The 26,934-nt window shown below is 36.8% G+C and overlaps 1 protein-coding gene across 1 annotated transcript; it reads left to right on the top strand.

The window, feature by feature from the left end:
* Positions 1-22,323: 22,323 nt before the first annotated feature.
* LOC108439621 (carbonyl reductase [NADPH] 1-like) lies at positions 22,324-26,565 on the top strand. Its single transcript, XM_037545673.1, has 4 exons — positions 22,324-22,715; positions 24,135-24,315; positions 24,677-24,800; positions 25,901-26,565. Exons 1-4 carry the CDS (start codon positions 22,427-22,429, stop codon positions 26,138-26,140), a joined length of 834 nt encoding a protein of 277 aa, XP_037401570.1. The 5' UTR covers positions 22,324-22,426; the 3' UTR covers positions 26,141-26,565.
* The last annotated feature ends 369 nt before the right edge of the window (positions 26,566-26,934 follow it).

Genomic DNA, 26,934 nt, shown 5'->3' with positions numbered 1-26,934 from the left:
TTTTGTAAGTTAAAGAAAATTAACACATACTCTACAAAGAACACACACTTCTGTGCAGCTTAATGCACAGTTCCTGTTTATTTAATATATTGTAAAAAAACAAAACAACAACAACATTGTATGAGCAAAAGTTACGGCATATTTTACTCCACTTAATATGATTTAAATTTCCAGTTTCAATGAGAGCCACTGATCTCATTCACACATTTATGTGCATGCCTCTATTAGAGATTAAACACTGATGGTATGATATCATTCTACTGCAGTCACTGCTAGCTCACTGCAATGATCTGGACCTTTTAAAAAAATTAAGAGTGGTTAAAGCTGTTCATCTTCAGGAAAAAAAAAAGACTTTTATTGAAAGGATTTAATACATTTAGAGCTTCAGTAGGAAAGAAAAGACATTCTGAGGGGATTTTTCAAAAGGACAAATGATGTACAAAGTGCTGCTTTTAAGACTTGGGATAAACAAATATGTTAATGATTAGCATAAGGAAATGAGAGAAACACTGCACACTGATGGCAGTTAAACCACTTTCTCTACACAGTAATGTCTAAACTTGATGGTGAATCTATATCTATCCATCACAAAAATTGCAAAAGATTTCATATGTATTTACTCAGTGAGGCCATTACACACTCTGACATAACTAGTCCTCACAGTGATAATGTTCAGAAATAACATTTAATAGTAGATTATAGTTATACCTAATTTAAATCACAGCTGAATGTACACCAGCACCAGAATATCTACACTAGTTTAATCAAAGGATCCTGTTACTGTGAGCTTGAAACTAAAGTGCCAAAGACACTATCTGCTACTGCTTTTGAAGCAGACTTAAAGAACCCTATTAGATCCTTAAGATACAGTACAAATTGAGTCTGCTGTCTGAACTCTTTAGGGTGCCTCTGCTTTGCTTCTTCTTTCTCTCCTGCCCTCTCGCTTTACTCTGTCTCTTCTCCTTTTACTCGTTTTCTGTCTCTCACTCACTTTTCTGCTTTATTTTCTTTCTCACTCACTCTTCTACTTTACTTTCTCACACTCCTTTACTTTCCTCTTTCTTTCTCACTCACTCTTCTACTTTACTTTCTCACACTCCTTTACTCTTTCTTTCTCACTCACTCTTCTACTTTACTTTCTCACACTCCTTTACTTTACTCTTTCTTTCTCACTCACTCTTCTACTTTACTTTCTCACACTCCTTTACTCTTTCTTTCTCACTCACTCTTCTACTTGTTCACTCTCTCACCTCAGGATGAGTGCAGGATAAGTTGTCATACCAGGTCGGGTTTTCGGTTTCTGGCTGCTATCCAACATTCCATTCCACATCAAGTTCCAGCAACTGAAGGATTGATTAATACTGATTAAGGATTATGGCTCACGCTGCTACGTCATCTACTTGCTCCGAGTGTATCAAATTGTCTCAGAGGGTCGCAGAACTTCAGGAAAGAATCCATACCTTACACTCTATAAGGGAGGATGAAGAATTTCTGGACTCGGCTGATAAACAGCTGATAAAACCGTCCCAGCAACTGGCAAAGAAAGAGACGTCTCTCTGCATTGTCACTGTGATATGCTGGGGGCTAAGCCTAAGCTCATCTTGGCCTCAACCCCCAATCCAGCGAACAACAACAGTGATAAGGGCTGGATTCTTGTTCGGGGGAAGGAACGCGGCAGCAATCAGCACAACGGCTGTGGCAAGCAGCCATCTTCAGGACAGAACATCCATCCATCCATCCATCTTTTAGATAACAGATATGAAGCTCTCGCCTCAACTCGAGTAGACAGTAGGAGTTGTAGCCGAGATGCCGGAAGTACGGGACAGCGGCAACTGTGGTCTCTGTGCCGGTACACACAGCGGAACTGCAGCTGCCCCAGTAGATTTATGTTGAAACACATCAATTCACAAGCCATGTCACGTTGTACCAATTATATTTTAGACTGTATATGTTGTATTTTTACATTTTACTATGTGAAATATTGGTTTAAATGCAGTTACAGAAAGTGAAGTGGGTATTTATCTCTGTTTTCCCCCAAATATAAATGGAAATTTAAGCTAGTTTAAAAGGTTTTAGCACATGAAAAGTATATTAAATGCATTTATATAACAGTTCTGCCCACACAATCTATTAAAAAGCCTTTTTTCATCTCACAGCATGCTTTTCTTACAGTTGTGGTCAGTTTCCCTGTACAGGGATTGAGTCTAGTTCTAGACTCCTGTTTTCCATTTAAAGGGAATTACAGTCCAAACCTACTCTTAATCCCTCTCTGGGAAACCATGCATGATTCTGCTGAACGCTGTTTGCTGGTAAAGATAATGTTTGCTTTACAGCTATAACTTGTCGTTAATAAACTATCCTTGACGTCACAGTCATGATGTTCTGCAAGCCCAACAAACACCACGTGATTTTTCTCATTGTAAAGCATGAACCAGGCGCTAGCGTACTGTATGTCGAATGTAAATGTATATATATATAATAAGTGTTTAATGAAACATAAAAAGGTTTACACCGAAGTTTAAACTGAGTTGAGTCACATGATTGTACAGGCTATGTCAGTTTTGTGATCATGTCAGGTAAGGCGTAGTCCAGCGTAACTAATCTTTTTAGCCTGTTAGACTATATTTTTATGTATATGTAATGTTTGTATAATTAGACTATACAGACATTGATTATCGGGGAAACAGGAAAAAGTACCGAATTTGCATCAGTGACAGAACTGAAAAAAAAAGCAAACACATCACAATGCCCCTACTGCAAGAAGACGACTGCTCGGAAAGACATCTTTGGTCTAAACATTTGAGATTTGCCATATATTATGCAGATAAAAATGAAGGTAAGCATTGAATCACGTTTTTTGTAATAGTTACCTTTATATTGTTTGCTATGAGAGTTACATTAGAGAGGATCTCCAAATGTAAACCGTTTTACGTTTCATGTTTACGTTTGTGTAAATTTGATTGGGTTATGTGTTAATACAAGTAAGGTAACTTTATTTTGAGCGGTGCTTTTCAGATTAAATATTAAACGGACTCTCCATAACATCAACACGATATCAATGATGTAGCACAAGTGAATCATCTGAATACTTTGAGTAGATTATTGACATTTTAATTAACTACATAAGGTTTTTTTTAATCTGTCAAATTCAGTTGTTTCTCACTTTAAGTGACAAAGTTTATATTTGTAGATGTTAACCTGAAAACTCACTGAACATGTAACAGATCTAATACGCACCATCTCAACATCCTAAACAAGCAGTTACAGACACACAGCTGACACCATTCTGTAACTGAATCTTAACTGGATTAGCTTTTGGTTTATTTTATGATTAGGGCCAGGGAAAGAGTTTTTAGGTTTTGGGGTGAACTTCAGGTTAGGATTAGGATACAGCTTCTGTGAATATGTTGCTGTTACACTTTTAAGAGTTTATTAATCATCTACAAAGGACCACTCAAACTAAAGTGTTATTAAAATAAAAAAAATCAGAGGTTACATTACAATTGACTAAGCAGGTAAATTCCAAAAGAATATGTGAGGCCCTTTAAACTAACATTCAAACACAATTAGCTGTCACATACACTATAAAACCTCTTACACTCATTAACACACTTTCACACACATCACCAAAACTAGTACACACACTGCCAAAATCTCTGACAGTGATATTTAATTCTGTCATTGGGATTATGACAGCTATAGTGTGTTTAGTGTATAAAAGAGTGTAAAAGAGCTTAGAAAAGCTTAAGAGAAGTTGCAGCCACGTTTTTGACCACAAAAAGGTCAACTTCTTTCATTTTAACATCATGCCGCAGTCTGAAGAAGAAAGATCACCAATTCTTCAGTTACACTAATATTAGTCATTCCTTCATGGTGGATGAATAGTCCCACTGTGGTCTTGAAGTTGTCTGCAAATTTTCTGTGTAAGTCAATCAGAAACCATGATTATAAAACTGTCTCACACACATTGTCAAAGTCTCACAAGCTCTATATTCTCTGGCATGCTAATCATGCACTGTCACACAAACTACCAAGCTCTCTCACACTCAATAAAGCGTGAGTTTGTTAAGAGCATTTTATGTGTGTAGGAGGTTTCTTAAGAGTTTGGCTTGTATGTGTAAGAGACTAGATAATATGTGTAAGAGAATAGGATAAGAGAAGTTTGAATATTGGCCTATTAGACCTCTCATATAATAGTCTAATAGACTATAACTGCTAAAATATCATTTCTTTTCAGAAAGATTCACAATACCATGCATGTGTGCAGAGGTTAAGGATTCAATAAGAAGTCACTGGCATTGCCCCCAGTGTGGGAAAATTATTCTTAAACGTTCAAACTTTGAAGTTCATTTAAATTCTCATGGTACGTATAAGAATCATTACTAATTCCTTTTAAAAACATGTTACTTATTGCTGGCAAAAATAATTCAATGTTTAATAATAATTAACTGTTACATTAGACACAACTAATTTAAACCTTTCATATACATTGCAGGCTGTTTCACCAAAAAGGTAGAAAAAACAGGTAAGTGTTCTGCTCTGCATATAACAATATACAAAGAAAAAAAAACAATAATCTGACCTAGGACCTACCTAGCAACATTATAGATTTCCACAAAAAATATCTGTAACCAAGCAAAAGAAAAGCCTATATAATGCTCCAGAAAGCCTATATAATTCCTTGAGTGGTAATATGTTCTCTATTTCTTATGCAACATTTACAATTAAGTGTGACTTTCAAAGCTATGTGACATAAATACCTTTAATTAATCCATAATGTGTGATTCATTCTTTATTAGAGTCATCAGAGCAAACATCAAAACTACAAGAAGAGGCTATAAAAAAAGAACCTGATAGTGAAGTGAAATGTCACACATGCCACATCACATTTTCAAGTGAATACAATTTCAGAAGGCACCAAAATGTAATCCATGCAAGTGTGACAGAACCCATATTTTGCATTGATGAGAAGAGGGGGATTTTCTTCACTGCCAAGGATAAAACTGGAATTCATGTTCCCATCCATGTCATGAAATCCATAAAAAATCAAGTAATTGCATGTAAAGTTGATAATTGTAAGCAATACATGGATATAGCAGAAAGAAGTGGAAGACCAGGGAGAGAATGCCTTCACCTCAGCAGAGTACAGACAGCATCAGTTCATATTCCTCCAGCTGTGCTTAAGGAAGATTATCTTCAAAACATGATGGATAAAGGCTTGATGTCTTTATCCAGGGTCAATGAATGCATCAAACTGAAAAATCATGCCTGCAAAGAAAAATCTTGCTGTGTCTATCCTGTATTTTATGGTGACTTTGGATTTTCGAAAAGATATGTGCACTTTTCTGTGTACACCGGAGAAAGTGACAATTGGTGCAAATTTGGTAGAACCCGGGTCACTTTTGACACTGAAACTGGGCAATGGAGTTGCCGGTGCAAAGGCAGAAGTAATGCCACCCGATGTGTTCATCGTTACCTATGCATGTGGTGGATTTTTCAAAACGGCAAGACTTACTTATACACTTTGATGACACAGACAGTGACATGGAAGTGGATGAAAACTCTGAGACAACTTCAAAAGAAACTAAAGGGCATCTAGACTCAGCAGACATTATAAAGATGATAAGTTACTTGATGAAGCATAAACGGATTCCTGAAGAACTTTCTGACAATTTCTGTGTGGTTAGGGAGGTGCCCAAGAAGTTTGAAACACTAGAATCCATCTGTCCTTACTGCCCTGGACCTACACCACCTGAGCTCTCACCTCCAAAACTCTTTACCAAAGAAGCAGTTGTATATGGACTTTGTTCTGTTACTAAAGGTTTGAATTATTAGATTTAATTATCTTTAGTTGCTAGAATTTGCAGTGCTGCTAGTATTATATGAAAACTAACAAAGAAATGTAACCTTTTAGGAGTTCATGTCTACATCAAGGACTGTCCAGTCTGCAAAACAACAGTTAGATTTCAAGAGTATACATCTGGATTTCACAATTACAACAACCAAGTCTTCCTGACCACCCAGCTTTGCCTTACTTTAACAGCTGCACTTAAGGTAGGAGTTTAATGAAACTAGATAATAGACTGTATTTTGCATCTAGTTAGTTTGTCCTTTAAAGTGATTAGACTGACCTAATTGTGAAAGTTTTACGTTTAATTTACAGAACCACACAGCAATTGGTCGGACTCTTTCAATCATGGAAGATTTAAGTGGCTGCAAAGTCCCCCATGATACAATAAGAAAAGCCTTTTTCCATTTCTCTGCATTGAGGGATTACAGTTATGGATTCTTTTGTTATCGCTGTGGACACCACCCTTCGATACTTGTTGCTGATGCAAACTGGAAGGTTGCATTTGACATTCCAGGTATATATACCCTCTAAGCAAAAGGAGTTCTGTTTAGCACTGAAAATGCTTCTTTGACTGATGACAGCTGATAAAAACACTTTTGGATGATTCTTTATAGAGCAATGATTAAACAGTATTTCATATTCAAATATTTCATAAGCTACATTCAGAAGTTGGGTGTTGTATGAGGCTGTAACACTTCTTTCCAGTCTAATAGACAATGTAATTTTAAACCCTTATAATAAAAGAAGCTGGATTCAGTTTTTTTCTACTGAAAAAATCTTACAAATCTGGGCTATAAACAGTCTCTTCAGTGATAAACTGCAAAAATTATTTTTATAAAGTAATACAAAGGGAGTCTAAGATTTTTGGCTTTCAGCAGCAAATTGTAAGCATATAGCAACATGTGTGATCATAAAACACATTTTCTGTTTATTTGAGGAAAGGTTTTACAAAAAAAATAAATAAATGAATTGCATTTATTTCATGCAGTTACTGAATAATTTGTCTTATGATTCGGAAATTCAGATGGAATAACCAAAATACATCCTAGAGAATAAGAAATTAAGAAAAGTGTGTGTGTGTTTTTCTTCTATGTCTGTGGCTCATAAACCTTGGACCTGGAGGCCCCTCTGCCCTGAACATTTTAGTGCTTTCCCTGCTCTAACACATCCACTTCAACTAAGTCTTGGTAATTTATTCCGCAGTCAGATGAGGTGTGTTAGGAGCAGGGAGAACTAAAATGTACTGAGCATGGAGCCTTGTTTGGAATCATTGATATATGTGCTTACACCATTTTTTAGCATTGAAGAAACCTGATCCTGACACAGTGAGAGCTGAAGACCTTTGTGTAAATATAAAAGCAAAGTGGCAGAACTTGGAAAATGAGATGATTGCTTCTGGATTTTGCACTGGTAATTAAAATATAATGCAGTATAATGTTTGCAATGTGGCAGTGTTTTTTTTTATTCTGCTGGTGGTGACCCCACTGTCAAGTGTTTCTTGACTCAGCACACCAATTCAGCTCCTTATCGGCTTTAAAATCAGTTGATGAGAAAAATCAGGAGTGTCTGGTCAGGGAATATGTGAAATCTTGAAATGCTAATGTTAGAGCATTATATTTTACTGTCTATTATTTATTGTTGTTTTCTTTATATGCTTTAGGTGGAAGAACACAATATTCTGAGTTGGCACCTTGGATTGGAGAGAATACTAGAGCTGGAGATATAGTTCCCAAAACAGAAATACTGAAGGGACTATGGCAGAAAAGTAATATGGGTAAAAAAGGAAAGGTGGCCAACACAGAGATTAATGAAGATTACATTCTAGATTTGATTGAAAAAAAAAAGGTTGAGTACCGGTATACATATTTAAACAATATTCATTTAAATATCTAGATTATGATAATGAAAAGTATATGATTAAGAAATGTGTGCTTCATCTTTCCATAGGTACAGAAAGCAGAACTTGTCTCAGCTTGCGAAGCACTGGGTGTTTCAACAGAGGGAACAAGAGAGGACATCCTGAACCGGCTACAAGAACTCCTACTCTACAAAGACATTTATCCAAAAATGTTTGTGAAATTGCAGAAAGCTGGGGGTAAGTGTAATATAAAATCAATAAATATGGCATTATACACAAAATGTTTTAGTAAGTATTGTATGGATCCGTGTCTTTTTTTTTTTAGGTGGCGTTTTACATGTCTCTTGTCAACATTCAATTGTTTATTACTGCTCCCCTTTGTGGTGGCAAGAGTCTGCAAGGGACCATGCTGATGCCTTCCTGAGCTTTCAGCACCCCCCAAATGTTTACATTTGTGACGTAGCAGGCCGTGTAGCAAGACACCTCAATAACAGGACAGAACAAGGTTTTTTTCAGCCATACGATGGAAAACTTTGTGAAGCTACAGAAGAGAATATTGAAAAGGCATTAAAGAAAACATTACAGATTTCGCTTCCATGGCTTAATGTTAGTCAGTTTAAAGGCATCAAAGAGATGGACTGTACTGCTGTGCATTCAAGACCCCATCCAGTGACAGGAACTAATGAATGCTACAGCCTCTATGATCGATTTCACCAGAAAAATCAAAAACGCCCAGAAGGGAGACTGAGAAGTCTAGATCTTGTTCCAGAGCTTTGCTCCACTGTAAACACAGCGGTGGCAGAGCAACTTAATCGAGAACTGGCCTCAAGTCGGTACTTTCTTTGCATTATGAAGGACAGGCATTTCATGTTTTCCTTGAGACTCATGTTCCACCTACATAATCAGAAGGTAAATCAGAAATTCAAAGAAGACATGATGAGAATTGCATTGGACCCATTAGAAGTAGACAGCAGTGGAAGACTTGGTATTTCTGGAACAGGTTTGTGTAACTGTTATTTGCATTTCATATTTTGAATCAATAAAAAGGTGAAGAAATACTGAAGTATTGTTTAAATTATAATTGGCAGCAATCAAGAAAGAAGGGGTAAAGGAAGGTATGGAAATTAAAGGATTGCCCCTAGAAGAAGAAAACAGCAAGAGCTGGCAGCATTTTTCAGTTGGTCTTTTTCCAATTAACCAATCAAATGAGGTACATTAACTTTTTGTTAAATAAATGTAAAAAGTAAACAAAATAGAATGTATAACTATGTAACTGTCTGTTAAAATGTTGTAATATTTATAATGTTTAGGAAAAATTAGCAGTCCTTTTTGCTGAAGAAAAAGAGGAGCAACTGACCACAATAAGGATTGCAAACTCAACAGCCAACCTTCATGATCTGAAAAGTTTGTGCCCCCCTGAAATAATGTGCACTGAGCAACGGTCAACTGGAAAAGTCAGAATGTCTTGGCTGACAGATAGCGTGAGCATTAATCTCACACAACAGAAAACAACTTTAAGATCAAAGAATGAACTGAGCTTTCTTTTTTACAGGTAGTAGACACAAGACTTTCTCAGTTGGTGGAAGGAACAGAGAATGTAAATTGTTCTTATTTAAATATTACTGCTAAAGTTAATAAGTTCAAAAAATTTTTAAATGATGCTAAATGTGATTTTATTCCAGGTCATCCTTATTCCAACATTTAATTTTATACTCTAGTGGAGAGACTGGCAAAACAACAAAGCCATTCAAGATGTGCATTTAAAATGCATAAAGGTATTCTCTGATTACCTAAAAGTGTCAATATTGACTGCATACCCTGTGAAGTTCTGTACTGCATTTTCCAATAAATCCATACTTTGTTTTAATTGTAGGAAGTAAAGGAAAACTCAAAAGTGCTCATTCCCCGTGTTGTTGGGCACAAAACCCCAGAATCTGGAAACCACTTTATTTTGTGGGTGAGTATAGTTGTTTGGAAAAAGAGAAGTGGTATTATGTGTTTTTAACAGAAGTCTTGGCCCTGATAACAAAAATAATTTTTACTTTTATTGTTTTTAGGTCTTTGATGGTCTGACATCTGAAATCAGACTGTATGATTCTTTGGGGAAAAATAAAACAATTGAAGCCCAGGACATGGAATTGTTATGGTACATATTTTTATGTCTACCTTAACAAGAGAACATAGCTACATATTTTTATTCTTTCTAGATCTTGTTTATTGTGTATTATTTGGTACAGTCTTTAACTACTTCTGTTTATATACTGTATTATAAAATGAAATATGACTAGACTGAATTCTAATGCATTATAATGCAGGTGTAGACTGATTGTTCATAAGCTTTGTTAATATTAACTAAAGATGCATAGATCCCAGTCGTCAACACAGTATGTTACTAATAGTTTAAGCTTGAATAATTTAAGCTTTAAGTTTAATCATATTTAGCCAATGTCTTTACAAATGGTTGCAACAACTTTTCCCGACAGATTCATCTGCTGCATCCACAATCTAGAATGTTGTTTTTAATATATATATATATATATATATATATATATATATATATATATATATATATATATATATGTGTGTGTGTGTGTATATATATATATATATATATATATATATATTTTTTTTTTTTTTTTTTTTTTTTTTTTTTTTCCCAGTAATGCATTTCAGAACATTTGGGATTTGGGCACTTGGACAATAAAGAGTCCAGCCCAATGGAAGCAGTCTGATTCAGATAAATGTGGGGTATTTGTTTGCACAGTAAGTATCTATCAATACATACACACACACACACACACACACACACACACACATATATATATATATATATATATATATATATATATACAAGTTATATTCTATGTGAACATAGATGGCAGAACTGGAAGTTAGAAGAATCAAAGCTGCAAATGAGACTCTGTTTCAAAAACAGTTACTTCACCTGCGTAGATATCATGCAGCTGCATTAGCAGCAGAAGCTGTTCTGCCAGTAAGTTGATGGTTTATTTATTTATTCATTTATAAATCAGCATCTTCTATTAAAATGCCAACTTGTGTGAGTGACAACACTATATTTGAATTATTGTTTATTATAGAGACTAGCAACACATGATACAGATTGCTTGGCTAGCAAAATTTATGCATGCACGTACCAGAGAATGACTGGACATAGAGCAGAGAGGTACATTGTACATATTCCTCAACAAAATTTTCATTCAAACGTTCGTAAAACCATTGTTCTGACTAATTTAATTGTTGTGAACTGGTACAGATCCCTATATCCAGATGTTTCTAAATTCACCTGGGTACAGTGTGAAGTCTGTGAAAAGTGGTTACACACAGATTGTGCTGGTGTACAGCAAGAAGACCTCCTAAACAAAAGCTTTAAATGTGGATGCGACAAACCTTACCCTTACCCACATACAAAGTAAGTAACTGCTCCAAGTTATGATGGACATATGGCAAACTGTATTAAACATGCTCACTGTAGGAACATCCACTTAATGAATTAATTATGTTTGCTTACAGGCTCCTCTCAATTCTTTGTCAGAAAGGTGTGGGAGGCTTGATCAGTGATGAGGAAATCCAGGTAATTACAATGCTTCCAATTATTCTTCTTATTCTTATATTTTCTGATGTCATGCCTTTAAGACTTTTAAAGGTTTTCAAACCTGTCAGTTATGCTTGAAGAATATCTTTTCTTTTTTCAAATCTCTATTTAGTCAGTTGACTTACGATGTAGACATTTATATTTTTTACTCCATAATTTCTTAATAATTTATTTCATTATTCAGTTTTTACATTTAAAGTAGATGACTTCAATATTATGTTTGTAACTTGTGAACCTTTTTAAACCATGTGCTATTTTTTCATCTATTCTTTTCACCATTTAATTATGTTATTAACTTTTGAGAAACATATTTGTGAGAAGGTGCACTATATCTCAACTTAGCTGCATCTTTTTATTAAGGTGCACCCAGGTGTTAAACTGCACACATACAGCTTGTAAAGTTTCCATGACAAATATTTCCAGTTCAATAGGATGCTTGGGAGCATTATGCCACTGCCAGGCCTTGGCTAGAGGGGTATAAAGTCCACCAGCATTAAGTGATACCTTTTTAACCCAACATTCCACCTCCACATTTAACCCATCCGTGAAGTGAAACACCACATATACACTAGTGAATACACACACACTAGGGGGCAGTGAGCACACTTGCCCAGAGTGGTGGGCAGCCCTATCCATGGCGCCCGGGGAGCAGTTGGGGGTTAGGTGTCTTGCTCAAGAATACCTCAGTCATGGACTGTCAGCACTGGGGATTGAACCGGCAACCTTCCGGTCACAGGGTCAGTTCCCTAACCTCCAGCCCATGACTGCCTGTGGGCTGTGGAGCAGTGGGAATGTGAAGGAGATTCATCTAGTACCATTGTGATGAGTTGGAGTGACATCAGTACCTGACCTTACTAATGCTCTTATGGCTGAATGCAATCAGATTCTCTCACTAATGTCAAGTGTAAAGCCTTACCATAACAGTAGAAACACTCACTGCAATAGAGGGGGGACAAACCTGTTCATACTTTTGGACAAAACGTTGGATATGCAGGTGTCTACAAACTTTTGACCAAATAGTGTAGTTTAACATTTGGCACAGCACTGCTGTAACTGTTGATACACTTAGTAGTGCTGTTAGGGTCTTTCCGTTTTTCAACTGAATGTAAATAAAGGTTTCATACCATAAACTATATTGTCAATACAGGGCTTTAAGTTTTTTTGACACTGACTGTTTTCTTGACTTGCAAATATTGTAGTCCTGTAAATAAATATGAGGTTAATTTCATTTCTTTGGCTAATAATGCAACTTTTTACAATAGGAGTTACATAGGCAATTGTCCAGTGGTGCAAAGAAGTCAGCACGAATGTTCCTTTGGAGCCATCCCAACAAGTGTATGAAGCTCCGGACCACACTTAGGTCTAGACTGCCCAAATTTAGCACTGAACGGGTGCGTCTTTGATAACTTGACTGCTGCAGTTCACCATAAGTACATTTTCCTTTTTCACTCCTGTATATTTAATTGAACGTTTTCATATATTTTTGGTTACATTTTAGATTGATGAGCTGTATGAAAAAATTCAGACAGCTTTGTGCTTGGACAAAAAAGACCTCAGAAGTGTTGACTTTATTCTAGATGTTATGCTGCCAGAGGTAGGAAGTTCAATAATTACAGTATGTCTCATTTACACAATCTAATTTTACACTGCTAAATATAATGTTAAACTGCTAATAATTTTATTTCTAATACCACTGCAGGTGACTCTAGAAATACTGTGCAAACATGAAGGCTTTCACCGATACCAAGGAGAGATGTCTCTTGCTACTTCAGGTGTCATTATTTGAAGAAGAAAGCCAAAGGGTAGCTTTATATATACAGATTGAATCAAAAGACACAGGACACCATTTTATTTTATTTTTTATGCTGTATCAAGCCTCCATGATGCAGTGCTGAAGGTGGTGTTTGTTGCAGATTTTCTCAGCATACACAATTTGTTTGAGATTACCCCAGAGATAAAAGTTGATAATAAAATTAAAAAAAAAACATAAAATAAAACTTGTCCTGTGACTTTTGACTCATCATGATGACTGTACAGTGTGCACATATGACTGTAATTATTCTTTGAGGCATTTTATTTTATTAAGCTGTATTGTGAAATAGTATTCACCTTTTGTTTGTTATATTTTAATATTTTTATTTATTGACTTTTTAAAAGTTGGCTTGTAAAATGTGTAATACATGCAATTGAACAATTTAATGTTAAATAAATAGCTCATAGTCCAAAGGTTGTTTGATACTTTAATGCTTAGCACACAAAACTAATACTAAAAAGTCAATTTTACCTTTTAGAAGGCAAAATAAATGTCACTCGGTAGTCAGAGATGTATGGAGCAAAAGCATTAAGGCCTTTTGCTTTCCTCGTGTTACTGTCTGTGAAGTGATACCCATGATTCCACGCATACTGCATGATCATCCAGCTATGGAACGACTGATAGTGCATGTTGGCTCTAGCGATGTTTACAAACAACAGTCGGGGACACTGAAACAAGATTTTAACCATCTATTCGATATTCTGGAGTTTTCACAGTCTGAAGTGTTCATTTCTGGACCGATACCAACTGCACGTCGGGGTAGTGGTCACTTTACCAGACTGCTGTCTCTAAACAGCTGGCTCGCTACAACCTGTGCACATCGGAAGGTAAACTTCATTGACAATTTCAACATCTTTTGGAGACGTCCTGAGCTTTTTAAACCTGATCAGCTTCACCCTAACAAGGCTGGGACTCAAATGTTTGTGGATAATCTACTGTATGGCATCACTTACATGCGGAACCTGCACCCAACCGCCAGCAGTAATGTCAGTCACAGGAGTTCACCATCTCCTGTCAGAGAATCTCTGCAACACTACATTCTGCAGTCTTGTAGGAACTCACCTACTTCTCCTGCACACTCAGTGAATTCGCAGGTCTGACACTCTGGAGTCCATGCTCCTAGTCAGTGCTACATTCCAGTTCTTGTAAATAGCCGGTTGCATGGTTGTCAGTTTCGGAATAAAAATGTAGTCAGAAGAAAACGTAGTAGTACAAGACATTGTAACAAACAAAATCTGATCCCAGTGAAATGCACAAGTAATGTAAGCTTTGTTGACCAACCACATCAAGTCCTGAAAGTCTCCTTACTAAATGTCTGCTCACTCACAAACAAGTCTTTTATCATAGCTAAATTAATTGAAGATTACTGTCTGGACTTCCTTTTTCTAACAGAGACTTGGCTTGATGGTAACGGAGCAATAGTACTAAATGAAGCTTCTCCTTCCAATTTTAACTATTTTAATGTCTCTAGAGTAAATAAGAGAGGTGGTGGTGTTGCTTGTTTTTACCATAAAGCATTCTGCTGTAAGCAGATCTCACTAGGGGAACAATCTACGTTTGAATATCTAGCAGTACAACTGAACAGTACTTATCCAGTTCTATTGACTTGCGCCGTGGTATAACGACCAAACTCGTACTTTAAAGCAATTAGTACGAAATTTTGAGCGAAAATGGCGATCAACCAAACTGGAAGTATTCCACTCTGCTTGGAAAGACAGTATTGTTGAATATAGAAGAGAAATTAATAAAGCCTGCTCAGAGTATCTGGCCTCTCAGATCGAGATTAATAAAAACAACCCTAGAGTTCTCTTTAGTGTTATTTCTAAACTGACTAAAAATCAGGCAGGTACTGATCCTCAGATTCCAGCAATCCACACTAGCAATGCTTTTATGGACTATTTTGATAATAAAATCGAAAATATTCGGGACAAAATTCAACAAATAGCACATCTTGTCTGTCATCTGGTGTGGCTGATATAGAACAAAATCCAGCTACCGAAGTCAGGTTGAAAGTTTTTAACCCACTACATCAGTTAGAACTGGAGAAAATTATCTCCTCATCAAACTGCACAACCTGTACACTTGATGCAGTTCCCACAAAACTATTAAAACAGGTATTACCAGACATAATTAAACCACTATTAACAATAGTAAACTCATCATTAAACCTGGGGCATGTTCCCAAAGCCTTTAAACTAGCAGTAATTAAACCTTTGATCAAGAAACCAAATCTTGATCCTAGTGTACTATCTAACTATAGACCTATTTCAAATTTACCATTTATTTCTAAGATTTTAGAAAAGGCCGTGGCCCAACAACTTGGCTCTTATCTGCAAAGAAACCAGATCTATGAAAAATTCCAATCTGGATTTAGGCCTCATCATAGCACTGAGACAGCTCTAGTTAAGATAACAAATGATCTGCTTCTTGCCGCTGACCAAGGCTGCATTTCTTTACTGGTACTTCTTGATCTGAGCGCAGCTTTTGATACAATAGATCATAATATCCTCCTAGAAAGATTAGAGAAAATGGTCGGTATAACTGGAACTGCCTTATCGTGGTTCAAATCATACTTGACCGATCGTTTTCAGTTTGTGAGGGTAAATAATATACCCTCCAATTATACAAAGGTTAGATATGGAGTTCCACAAGGCTCTATCTTAGGACCGTTATTATTTACGTTATACATGCTCCCCCTGGGCAAAGTTATTAGAAAACATAATGTTAATTTTCATTGTTATGCAGACGACACGCAGCTCTTCATATCAGCCAAACCTGATGACAAACAGAGAATAAAGAAAATGGAGGATTGCGTAAAAGATGTGAAATCATGGATGTCACACAACTTTCTTCTATTAAATAGTGATAAAACAGAAGTTCTTCTATTAGGCCCTAAAGCTGCTAGAAATAAATTATCACACCTAATGTTGAATCTGGCCGACTTCTCAGTCACACCTGGTTCAACAGCTAAAAATCTTGGCGTTATCATAGATTCAGATCTAGCATTTGATAAACACATATCTAATGCTACTAAAACAGCTTTTCTACATCTCCGTAACATCGCCAAGCTAAGAAATGCTTTATCCTTACATGACGCAGAAGAATTAGTACATGCCTTCATTACGTCAAGGCTAGACTACTGTAATGCGCTACTGTCAGGATGTTCTAGCAGTAACTTAAATAAACTTCAGCTAGTTCAAAATGCTGCAGCCAGGGTCCTTACTAAAACTAGAAAATTTGACCATATTAGTCCAGTCCTATCAGCTCTTCACTGGCTTCCAGTCAAATTCCGCATAGACTATAAAATTCTCCTGTTAACGTATAAAGCCCTACATGGGCTCGCTCCTGAGTATCTGAGAGACCTTATCTCCTATTATGAACCACCACGATTACTTAGATCACAGGGTACTGGCTTCCTAGTAGTTCCCAAAATTCAGAGAAGCTCTGCAGGAGGAAGAGCTTTCTCTTATAAAGCGCCCCAACTCTGGAATAATCTCCCCGATAATGTTCGGGACTCAGACACAGTCTCAATCTTTAAGTCTAGACTAAAAACTTACTTGTTTAGTTTAGCTTTTGGTAGTTAATGCTAATTCCCTTTAGATAAGGCTGCAGATCCAGGGGTTCATGGACATAGTGAATTGTGGGTAAACTGAGATGCTGGTGCTGCGGTCACTCACTACATGCAGTCACTCAGGTTTGTGGACGGTGGAGTGGGTGAATGCGAGTGTCTCAGGGAGCCTCCGTGTCTATGTTACCTTCTGGCTCTCTCCCTTTAGTTAGGCTGTTATATTCAGACCTGCCGGAGTCATTAGTCACACTCTGATAATTTTTTACATTGTCTGTTCTTCATAAATCCAGTCTAAACTAATTCCTAAATCTTTCCTTCCTCCGAGTTACTGACTGTCCACCGGTCCGGCCCAATACTGATGGATGTCCCACCCTCAAGTCCCCCTGTCCCCCTGATTGACCAGACTGATGGAAGTTTCTGGAACGCAGCTTCTCCACTACAGATCACATCCAAATCTATATGAACTCTAATTGTTTCCACTGTTGATTATACACACCTGAATATATTAGAACTGCGTGGATGTAAAATTGACTTTTCAATGTTTAACTTATAAGTTGTCTGACCAGTGGTAGGATGGTCCCCCCTTTAGATGTGAGTCTTGGTCCTCCCGAGGTTTCTTCCTCCTCCAGCTCTGAGGGAGTTTTTTCCTTGCCTCAGCGCTCACGGGGGTTCTGTATATTCTGTATATTCTGTATATTATGTTCAGTGTTTTGTCTGATTCTCTGTGCTGTGATTCCCATTTTTGTAAAGCTGCTTTGTGACAACATCAGTTGTAAAAAGCGCTATATAAATAAATTTGATTTGATTTGAAATTTGATATTGATTGTTATTTACCATCCTCCCAGTCTACATACAGACTTTCTTGAAGATTTTGCAGAAATGCTTTCTAGGATTTTAATTGATTTTGATTATGTTTTAATTACTGGGGATTTTAATATTCACATGGATATACCCACAAATCCAGTCACTTCAGAATTCATGAGGATACTTAACTCTTTTGGTCTCACACAACAAGTATCAGGTCCAACTCATAGGCAATCGTTATATCCAAGCGTTATCTCAGTGCTGGCAGTGCCGTGGCCTTCACGGATATGATACAGTCCCTCCCTCCCCTCACAGAAAATGGGAATGAGTTAGTTGAAACATTCACACACAGAGTTAGGAGCTGTATTGATGTTGTGGCACCAAAAGTAACTAAGACTATTTCTGGAAGAATTAAGATGCCCTGGAGAAACACTACATCTATTATAAAACTCAGGCAAGACTGCAGGCAGGCTGAGAGACGTTGGCGAAGGTCAAAATTGGTAGTACATTTTGATATCTATAAAACAAGATTGCAGATTTACAACAGTGAAGTGAAATCAGCACGGAAAAACTATTACTCTACCTTAATCGACTCAACCAGTAATAACTCAGCTGCCCTGTTCAGAAGTATAGATCGGCTAGTAAACCCCACCTCCCATGTCTTCCCTGAATCCGTTTCAGTTGAAAAATGTGATGAGTTTGCAATATTTTTTAGGGACAAGATTACTAATTTAAGGCAGAATATAGCAACAAGCACTAATAGACTACCAGCCCTGATATCAGTTAGTCATCCTAACTGAAATATGTCTTATTTCAAGGAAATTGACATGGTAACACTATTTGACGTGATTTCATCACTTAAATCCTCTACATGTGAACTGGACCCTCTACCAACATGCTTTTTCAAGCAGGTTCTGAGCTCATTATCTAATGAAGTTCTAATGATTGTTAATCAGTCTTTGCAACTGGGAGAATTCCCTAATATTCTTAAAACTGCAGTGGTTAAACCACTACTAAAGAACAGAAATCTTGATCCCACATTTCTCATTAATTATCGACCGATATCTAACCTTCCTTTTCTTAGCAAAATCATTGAAAAAGTTGTGTCAACCCAGTTGAATGATTATGTTAAAGTAAACCAAATAAATGACACTTTTCAGTCCGGTTTCACAGCTCTCCATAGCACTGAAACAGCTCTAGTTAGGGTAGTAAATGACCTTAGATTGAATAAAGATGCAGGCAAACTCTCAGTCCTTTTTCTCCTAGATTTAAGCGCTGCTTTTGACACTGTTGATCATGAAATACTTATTGATTGACTACAGAGCTGGGTAGGCCTTAGTGGCTTAGTCTTAGACTGGTTTAGATCGTATCTAACTGGGCGCGATTACTATGTTGCATTAGGTACCTCTTCCTCCACACGTCAAAAAATAACTTGTGGCGTCCCCCAAGGATCAATTCTTGGGCCATATCATTAACAAACATGGTATTAGTTATCATCAATATGCAGATGACACTCAACTTTACATTTCTTTAGAACCTAAAGCCCTAAAATCAATTAGCTTACTGTTTGAGTGCATAGGTGATATACAGACTTGGATGTCAGACAATTTTCTGCAATTAAATAAAGAGAAGACAGAGGTTCTTGTTATTGGCAGTGATTCACAAAAGAATGATGTTCAGACTTATTTAAATCAAATGAATCTGAAGGCCAAACAATGTGTTAAGAACTTGGGCGTCACTTTTGATAATGAGCTCAGCTTTAAATCACACATCATGACTACATGCAAGACAGCTTATTTTCACCTTAGAAACATCGCTAAGGTCCGAGATATGCTCTCTCCTGCTGATAGTGAAAAACTTGTCCATGCATTTATCACATCAAGGATAGATTATTGCAACACTGTTTTATCTGCTCTCCCAAAGAGCTCTATTTCTCACCTACAGCGAGTTCAGAATGCTGCTGCAAGGGTCTTGACCCGCAGAAGAAAGAGAGATCATATTACACCTGCACTCCACTCACTGCACTGGTTACCTGTCAGTTTTAGAATAGATTTTAAGGTTCTGGTGATGGTTTTTAAATGTCTTCATGGTCTTGCTCCTCTTTACCTCAGTGAAATGATGGTGAGATATGTTCCTGTCAGGTCTCTCAGGTCTTCAAACAGTAATCTACTGGTGATTCTTAAAACCCGGTTAAAGATTGGCGAGGGTGCTTTTAGCCACTATGGCCCAAAGCTTTGGAACTCTCTTCCTGAGGAGCTAAGAGGCATTACATCCCTGTACAGCTTCAAGAGTAATCTTAAAACCTTCCTGTTTAGATCTGCTTTAGTTAAGAAACTTTTGTCTGTTCTATCTTTTTCATTTTATCTTTTTCAGTTTATTTCATTATTTTATTTAGTTTCCTTCTATCTTTATTTCTTTTAATGTGTTTTGCTTATCTTTGTTTTCTTTTTATTTATTCTGTAAAGCACTTTGAGTTGCATGTATGTATGAATGGTGCTATACAAATAAAGATTATTATTATATTATTATAAATAAGCATACTGATTGAGTGCTGTGCAGTGCTTTGCTTCACCTAAAATAACACATTGTCTGAACAGCACCCTGTAGATGCTTTGTAGAAGCTGACCTTGCCTTTATCTTGCATTAAACTAATTATCGATAGACTTACCTTAATTTTTCCCAACTCTAAACCTAACATTCACTCTTAATCCTTAAACCTTAACCTCAAGCTTAAAAGCAGTTCTACACCCAAGCCTAATCCTAACACTGCTGAAAATCAACTGTTTCAACACATAGTTCATTAACAGTTTGAAAAAGAAAAAAAAAAAAGCACATAAACTCCAATGTACAACCAAACACAGGCAAAGTACCACTATTATATAATCTTTCATAAATAAGAAATTTTCATTGTTCAAGTTTTCTCAAGTTTTGCTCAAGTTTTTGCAGTACATTGCAGAATGTTTATCACCCTCTCTAGGATTATTATATTATTATTATGTGATGAATTTATAAACTATTATCTGTCTATTATCTTTTTTGCAACATTATGCAACTCACTGCAGATATGATGAATAATCTAATAAATGTGTTTTCAAGTCTAGAACTGAAGCTGTCACTGATGAACACATGTTACAGTGCTATCTTTTTTTGTAGGTTTTGTTATATTAACTTCTGTCAAATATCTGAGTAGGTCCTCAAACACTGACAGATGTTCTGTCATTTCTGAAACAATGTCTATCATATAATGAGTAATCAGTGCTGAAAATCACCATGGATATTGAATTCTCTTGGATTTTAATTAATCTAACAACCTCATTAAATGCTGGCACCTAATTAGAGTGTATCTCCGCTTTAGTCCATCTTTGGGGATAAATGTTGTTATCCCTGAAGACTTAAACCAGAAAAAACACTTCCTATTTGAATTAAAACTGATTATGTATTAATGTATTTTGACTGGTTCTGTAGACAATTAGATCATTTAATTGGTTGCTTATGGTAATAAAAAATGGAGTAAGTGAGCTTTCCGTAACAACCTTTTTCCCAGAGGGAAGGAAATGACATACACCACATTATGAAGCTCTCTAACATTTAATTACGTTGTCTCTTTTTTATCAGAACCACAGACTTTGCAGACTTACTGATTAACAGACATTTTTAAAATTTTGTACATAAAATAATGAAAACTGGAATACTGATCATTGTTACTAAAACTCAGAGAGAACTCAAATTATTAAAAACTACTTTAGTGATAGCGTTTACGTGAGAGATAACCAGAGCTCAGAGTCTAACATTACATCCAGGTTTTGTACTTCAGGCTTGGTATATGAAGCTAAAGAACCAAGCTTCTCTCTGGGTTTTAGTACCAAGGATTAGAATTTCAGTTTTTCATGATTTATCTGTAGAAAATTCTGCAACATCCATTGATGATAAGCCTGAGTCTTGATTATCAGAAGGAATGGAATAATTGTGTATCATCAGCATAGCTATAAACATGATATTGTTCCGTAATAACATCACCTAGAGGCAACATGCACAAAGAGAAGAGCAGGTGCCCTAAAACTGAACCTTGTGGGACTCCCCAAGAAATGTAAAACATTTTTGATGATTTCCCAGAGAAACCATAAACTGTTAATTAACTAAATATGATAGTATTCATGGTGATGGATTAGAACCTTGTGGTCAGCAGTATCAAAAGCTCTACTAAAATGCAATAAGACCAAAAGAGAAAGATTTTGTGCATCAGTGCTGAGTCGAAGGTCAGTCACAACATGAACCAATGCTCTGAGGTTAGAATGAAAACTTGACTGAAACCTCTTGTAAAACTTCATCAGATATGCTTTGAATTTTTGAAAACAGCTTTTTTTCAGAAATTTACCTAAAAGCTTTAAGGTTTGTAAGGTCTAAAATTATTTATTAGGGATGGATCCATGCTACTCTTCTTTTTTTTAGCAGAGGCTTCACCGGGGTAGTATTAAGCGACTGGAAAAGCACCTGTTGGCAGAGGAATTTTACAACAATTTTTGAACACGATTAAGTAAGAACAGGGTAAAGATCATAAATCAAAAGTGTGAGTATATACGTTATGCAATGTTCCGGCTGTGACTTTGTACATTCGTCTTTACTCCTTCTGCTGCCCGAGCCCGAAGGCAGGGCGGAGCTGGGAGCGCTGTGCACTTTTACACTGATCCAGGATCTGCGACTCCGAACCCCAACACGCCTGAACAGTGATCAAACAAACTGCCGGACTGATCTCAGATCAGCCAAGATGGATCAGTTTGATCAGCGCCGCGTCGTTCACACCGAATGTGCAGGGTAAGGTCAAATTACACTGAACGCTGATAACAACCTGTTTGGCTACAGCAGTTGCTCAATTGCGTGCATTTGGTCTAAGAAACTCGGTCACGACTCTGGAGAGTAAAATGTCGAAAAAGGTCGCTGTAGTCACAGGAGCAAACAAAGGCATCGGCCTCGCTATAGTGAGAGGGCTCTGTAAGGCAGGATACAGCGGGGATGTGCTTCTCACTGCCCGCAACGAAAAGCTGGGGCTCGAGGCTGTGGAGCTGCTGAAAAGAGAGGGTTATAAAAATGTAGTCTTTCACCAGCTCGACATCTGCGACCAGACCAGCAGTTTGGCGCTAAAGACGTTTTTGGAGAAAAGCTACGGAGGCCTGGATGTGCTCGTTAACAACGCGGGGATCGCATTCAAAGGTCGGTTTAAAAGGGGAATACAGCAGATTTGTCAAAATTCCTGCACAAATCAACGCTGAGCGGTCCAATAAACGATTGTTCGCTTAAAACTCCGCTTTTCTCGCTTTGCTGACTCCACAGTGTGCAGAGAAAGCCATTCAGAGTAGTTTGACCAGAGAAACTCAGAACTCTTTCCAGTGTTTGTGATGGGAACCAGACGTCTGAAGCATTTGATGCCTCTTAAAGCACAGAAAGCACAGGCTGTTATTACCAGTATTACTGGAAGCGATTACAAGCTTGCATGTAGTTTAGATATTGTTTTACGATAAACGTTTGGCCTAAAACCTATTTTAAATATCTAGAGGGAAGTCACATAAGTCAAAATAGCCTAAAGTAGAGACTGTGGTAAATCAGAAAAAAATACATTAATTTAGGCTGATTGTTTTGGGTAGTAAATAAAACGGTTATATTTGTGCTGTAGACACTGTGACCCCTGGTTCCTCTCGCCACCACTAAAAAGAATCGCACTCAGTATGATTCTTAAACGTTACAACGCACCTTTTAAACTTGGCACTGCTCAAATATGACTTTTTTGACTTCTTAACGACTGAATTAAGCAAGGATTTTGAAATTCTGCTGGAATTTCCCTTTAAGTTGTTGACAGAAGCTGTGCAAGGAAAGAGGCCACATATGTCCCACATTTTCATTCATATCTTTCCAGTTGAATAAAAAAGTGTCTTGCAAGTTTTTAAAGGGCCTATATTCTACAAAAAATACTTGAGGTTATGTACCAAACACAGTCATAATTCATATTCACATAATCTTTTCAGCCTCTTTATTCCTTAGAATTAAATACTGTTTTTGTTATGCATTAAAGGCTGAGGCTGATCGATGATCTCTGTTCTAATTGGCTGTCCTGTATTCTGTCTCATCCAAAGGTCTAGACTAAAACACCACAGTAGGGCAAATAGGCAAATATATGTAAATGCTTTTATTTTGTGACATCACAAAACAGTCAACTTGATACAGGCTGTTTTTGCAGCTTAGTTTCTGTAAGTATAGATTGCAAAAAAGAAAACAAACAGGCTATTAATGAATTGATGCACAGTTGTTTGTCAGGAATTAATAAAATTTCTTTCTTGTTTATTGTCTGCCTTTTAGTAAATGCACCAGAGCCATTTGGGGAGCAGGCTGAAGTCAGTTGTTTGTCAGGAATTAATAAAATTTCTTTCTTGTTTATTGTCTGCCTTTTAGTAAATGCACCAGAGCCATTTGGGGAGCAGGCTGAAGTCAGTTGTTTGTCAGGAATTAATAAAATTTCTTTCTTGTTTATTGTCTGCCTTTTAGTAAATGCACCAGAGCCATTTGGGGAGCAGGCTGAAGTCAGTTGTTTGTCAGGAATTAATAAAATTTCTTTCTTGTTTATTGTCTGCCTTTTAGTAAATGCACCAGAGCCATTTGGGGAGCAGGCTGAAGTCACCATGCGCACCAACTTTTGGGGAACACTGTGGGTGTGCCATGCTCTCTTCCCTCTGCTGAGGCCCAATGCCCGCGTGGTTAATGTATCCAGCTTCGTCAGCAAGCGGTCATTGAATGAATGCAGTCCTGAACTGCAGGCGAAGTATGACTTAAGTTAAAAATTCACAGTTATTGATTTCTTTTGCCTTTTCCCATTCAAATGTACATAACTGTCCCCTTATTTCAAAAGGCGGAGACAGGTTTGGTGTCTAGTTTGCCTTTTTAGTTTTGCTCTGTAGATAGGAGGCTATGCAGCTAACAAGTCATGGAAATATATGGCACTGAGAGTATGTATGTTTCTGTTATATAGCTCCATAGCACAATCAAAGAAGCCGACTTCACACATCAAACATGTCTTGACTGGTGAACTTCATTTGGGACAAAGGAGATCACCACATAAATTAGATTTTTACAGTGACTCATTCTTTTAAGACCCACCATGGTTGTATTGTTTGTATTGTCAGGTTGAGAAGCACAGAGATTTCAGAGGAGGAACTCTGTCTGCTGATGGGGGAGTTTGTTGTTGCTGCGCAGAATGGAGATCATAAGACTCAGGGATGGCCAGGAACTGCTTATGGCTCCTCCAAGGTACAGTTTATTTGTAGATAAGACTGTTACAGATTGATTTTACAGACCAAGTTCCAACTTGTTCAGAATGCTACAGCCCATGGCCTTATCAGGATAATAAACTTAGAACGTATTTCACTGATCTTATTCAATGTACACTGGCTTCCTATTTTGTTACATTTTGAAGTTTTTCTAATAACATTTGAAGCTGATTCAGGATAAGATTATTTTTAATCAACACACAGCCATTAAATATTAAATGTACATTAAATACAATACTATACAGACTGTCTTCACAAACAACACTGCTCTCTTTACATTGCAACAATAATTAGAGATGTTGTACAAGTGTATGCCAAAGTTTGTCTACCCCTGGCAAATTTGTTTTATTTATTATTATTATTTTTGAAAGAGTTAAGTACAACCTCTGTACAAACTATGTGTAAAATATATTTTTTTGTGGATGCCAATGCAGACATATTTGATTAACTGTTTATAACACAGTAGATACAAATGAAATAGTAATTTTGGCATGTTTGCAGTTACCCAGAAGTTTAAACACTCTTCGAGTTGTACAGTCTCAGAACTTAACTTCCAAAAACTTTAAATTCATCATGAGCTACCTCAGTCCCCTGGCTTGAACTTCATTAAAAGTTAGATCTTAAACACCGTGTCCATGTTAGATGCAACTAGAAGCAGTCATAAAACATAAAACATAAAATGAGTAACCAAGGCTAAAATTCAATTTGAGTGTAGTGTACTATTATTTTCATTCTTGAGCTAACAACCTCAGGCTCATTAAGTGATAGCACATAGTTGATCCAGTGTAGTATACATTAGGGAAAACTGTAGTTGTCCCTAAAAGGTTTCACTCACTTCTGAGTTGACTGTTTTTTTTTTTTGTTTGTTAGGTTTTTTTTGCCTTTCCAGCATTTTGCTTATCTCCCTGTGGAAGACACTTTGAGATTTTTGACTATTATTATTAGTAATAATAGTATTATTGATATTAGTATTAAATGCTCCTCTTTTTTGACATCATTAATAACTGACATCCAAAACTGTCTACAGAAAACAAAATGACAGAAGAAAGAGTGCATAATTTGTTGTTCTGATTCTTTCAGATCGGTGTGACGGTGCTTTCAAGGATTCAGGCTCGTGTTCTTAATGAGACAAGACCTAGTGATGGAATCCTCCTCAATGCTTGTTGTCCAGGCTGGGTCAGAACAGACATGGCTGGACCGAATGCCCCAAAGAGCCCAGAGGAAGGAGCTGAAACTCCTGTCTACCTGGCTTTGCTGCCAGAGGGAGCCAAAGAGCCACATGGGCAGTTGGTTTGGGACAAAACAGTGCAGGAGTGGTAGCAAATGAGAAAAATGTAGTAACAGTTCTTCAGGAGTATTAAACTGGCCAAAATAACAATACATGTACATAGCTGTAATGTCTAGACACAGCAGGTGTAAATTTCCTAGCCTCCAAACAGTATATATTCACTGGTGGTGTTACAGTACATTTCCACCATTACAGTCATTAGTAACACCAGCAGTTTCTTTACTGTAATATACTTCTCTAGAAATCTTTTTAATTATTTCATACAGAATCAGAAATGTTTTTTAACTTTGACAAATAGCATTTCTAACATAAAAAAATATGGTTATCTGTAAGATGAGATCCTTACGCATGTTAGGCTGTAGGTTGTAACAGAATTATTGGCCAGAGCTTATGGAAAACCCTGTATTACTCTAGATTTCAAGTATCCCAGAAATAAACAACTGTATAAACTCAAAAATTGAGACAAACTGTATTTTATTTGGGTAAATCATATTGGTTCACACCTATGAATGCAGTGTAATGAAGTAAACCTGATCGTAGCTGATACTGCATGGAATGAATCCTCCTTTTCATTTAACTGTGCTGGTGAATCCATGAAAAGTTTTCTGCTACATTCCAGAGAAAAAAAACTAAATTCATCTGAGTGACGAACAGTAATAAAGAGAAAGTGAGAGACAAAAGTTTGATAATGAAACATTCGCATTTAGATACGTTTATGATTTGACCTGGTTTCGTGCAAGCTGATCGTTGACTCAAGCCTCTAAATGCTGAGTCAGCTAACGTGTTAACCAATGAATTATAAAATAAACAGAATTTGACATGAATG

The sequence above is a fragment of the Pygocentrus nattereri genome, chromosome 16, assembly GCF_015220715.1.
Source record: "Pygocentrus nattereri isolate fPygNat1 chromosome 16, fPygNat1.pri, whole genome shotgun sequence".
NCBI lineage: Eukaryota > Metazoa > Chordata > Actinopteri > Characiformes > Serrasalmidae > Pygocentrus > Pygocentrus nattereri.
This window is presented reverse-complemented; position numbering and strand designations above follow the sequence as displayed.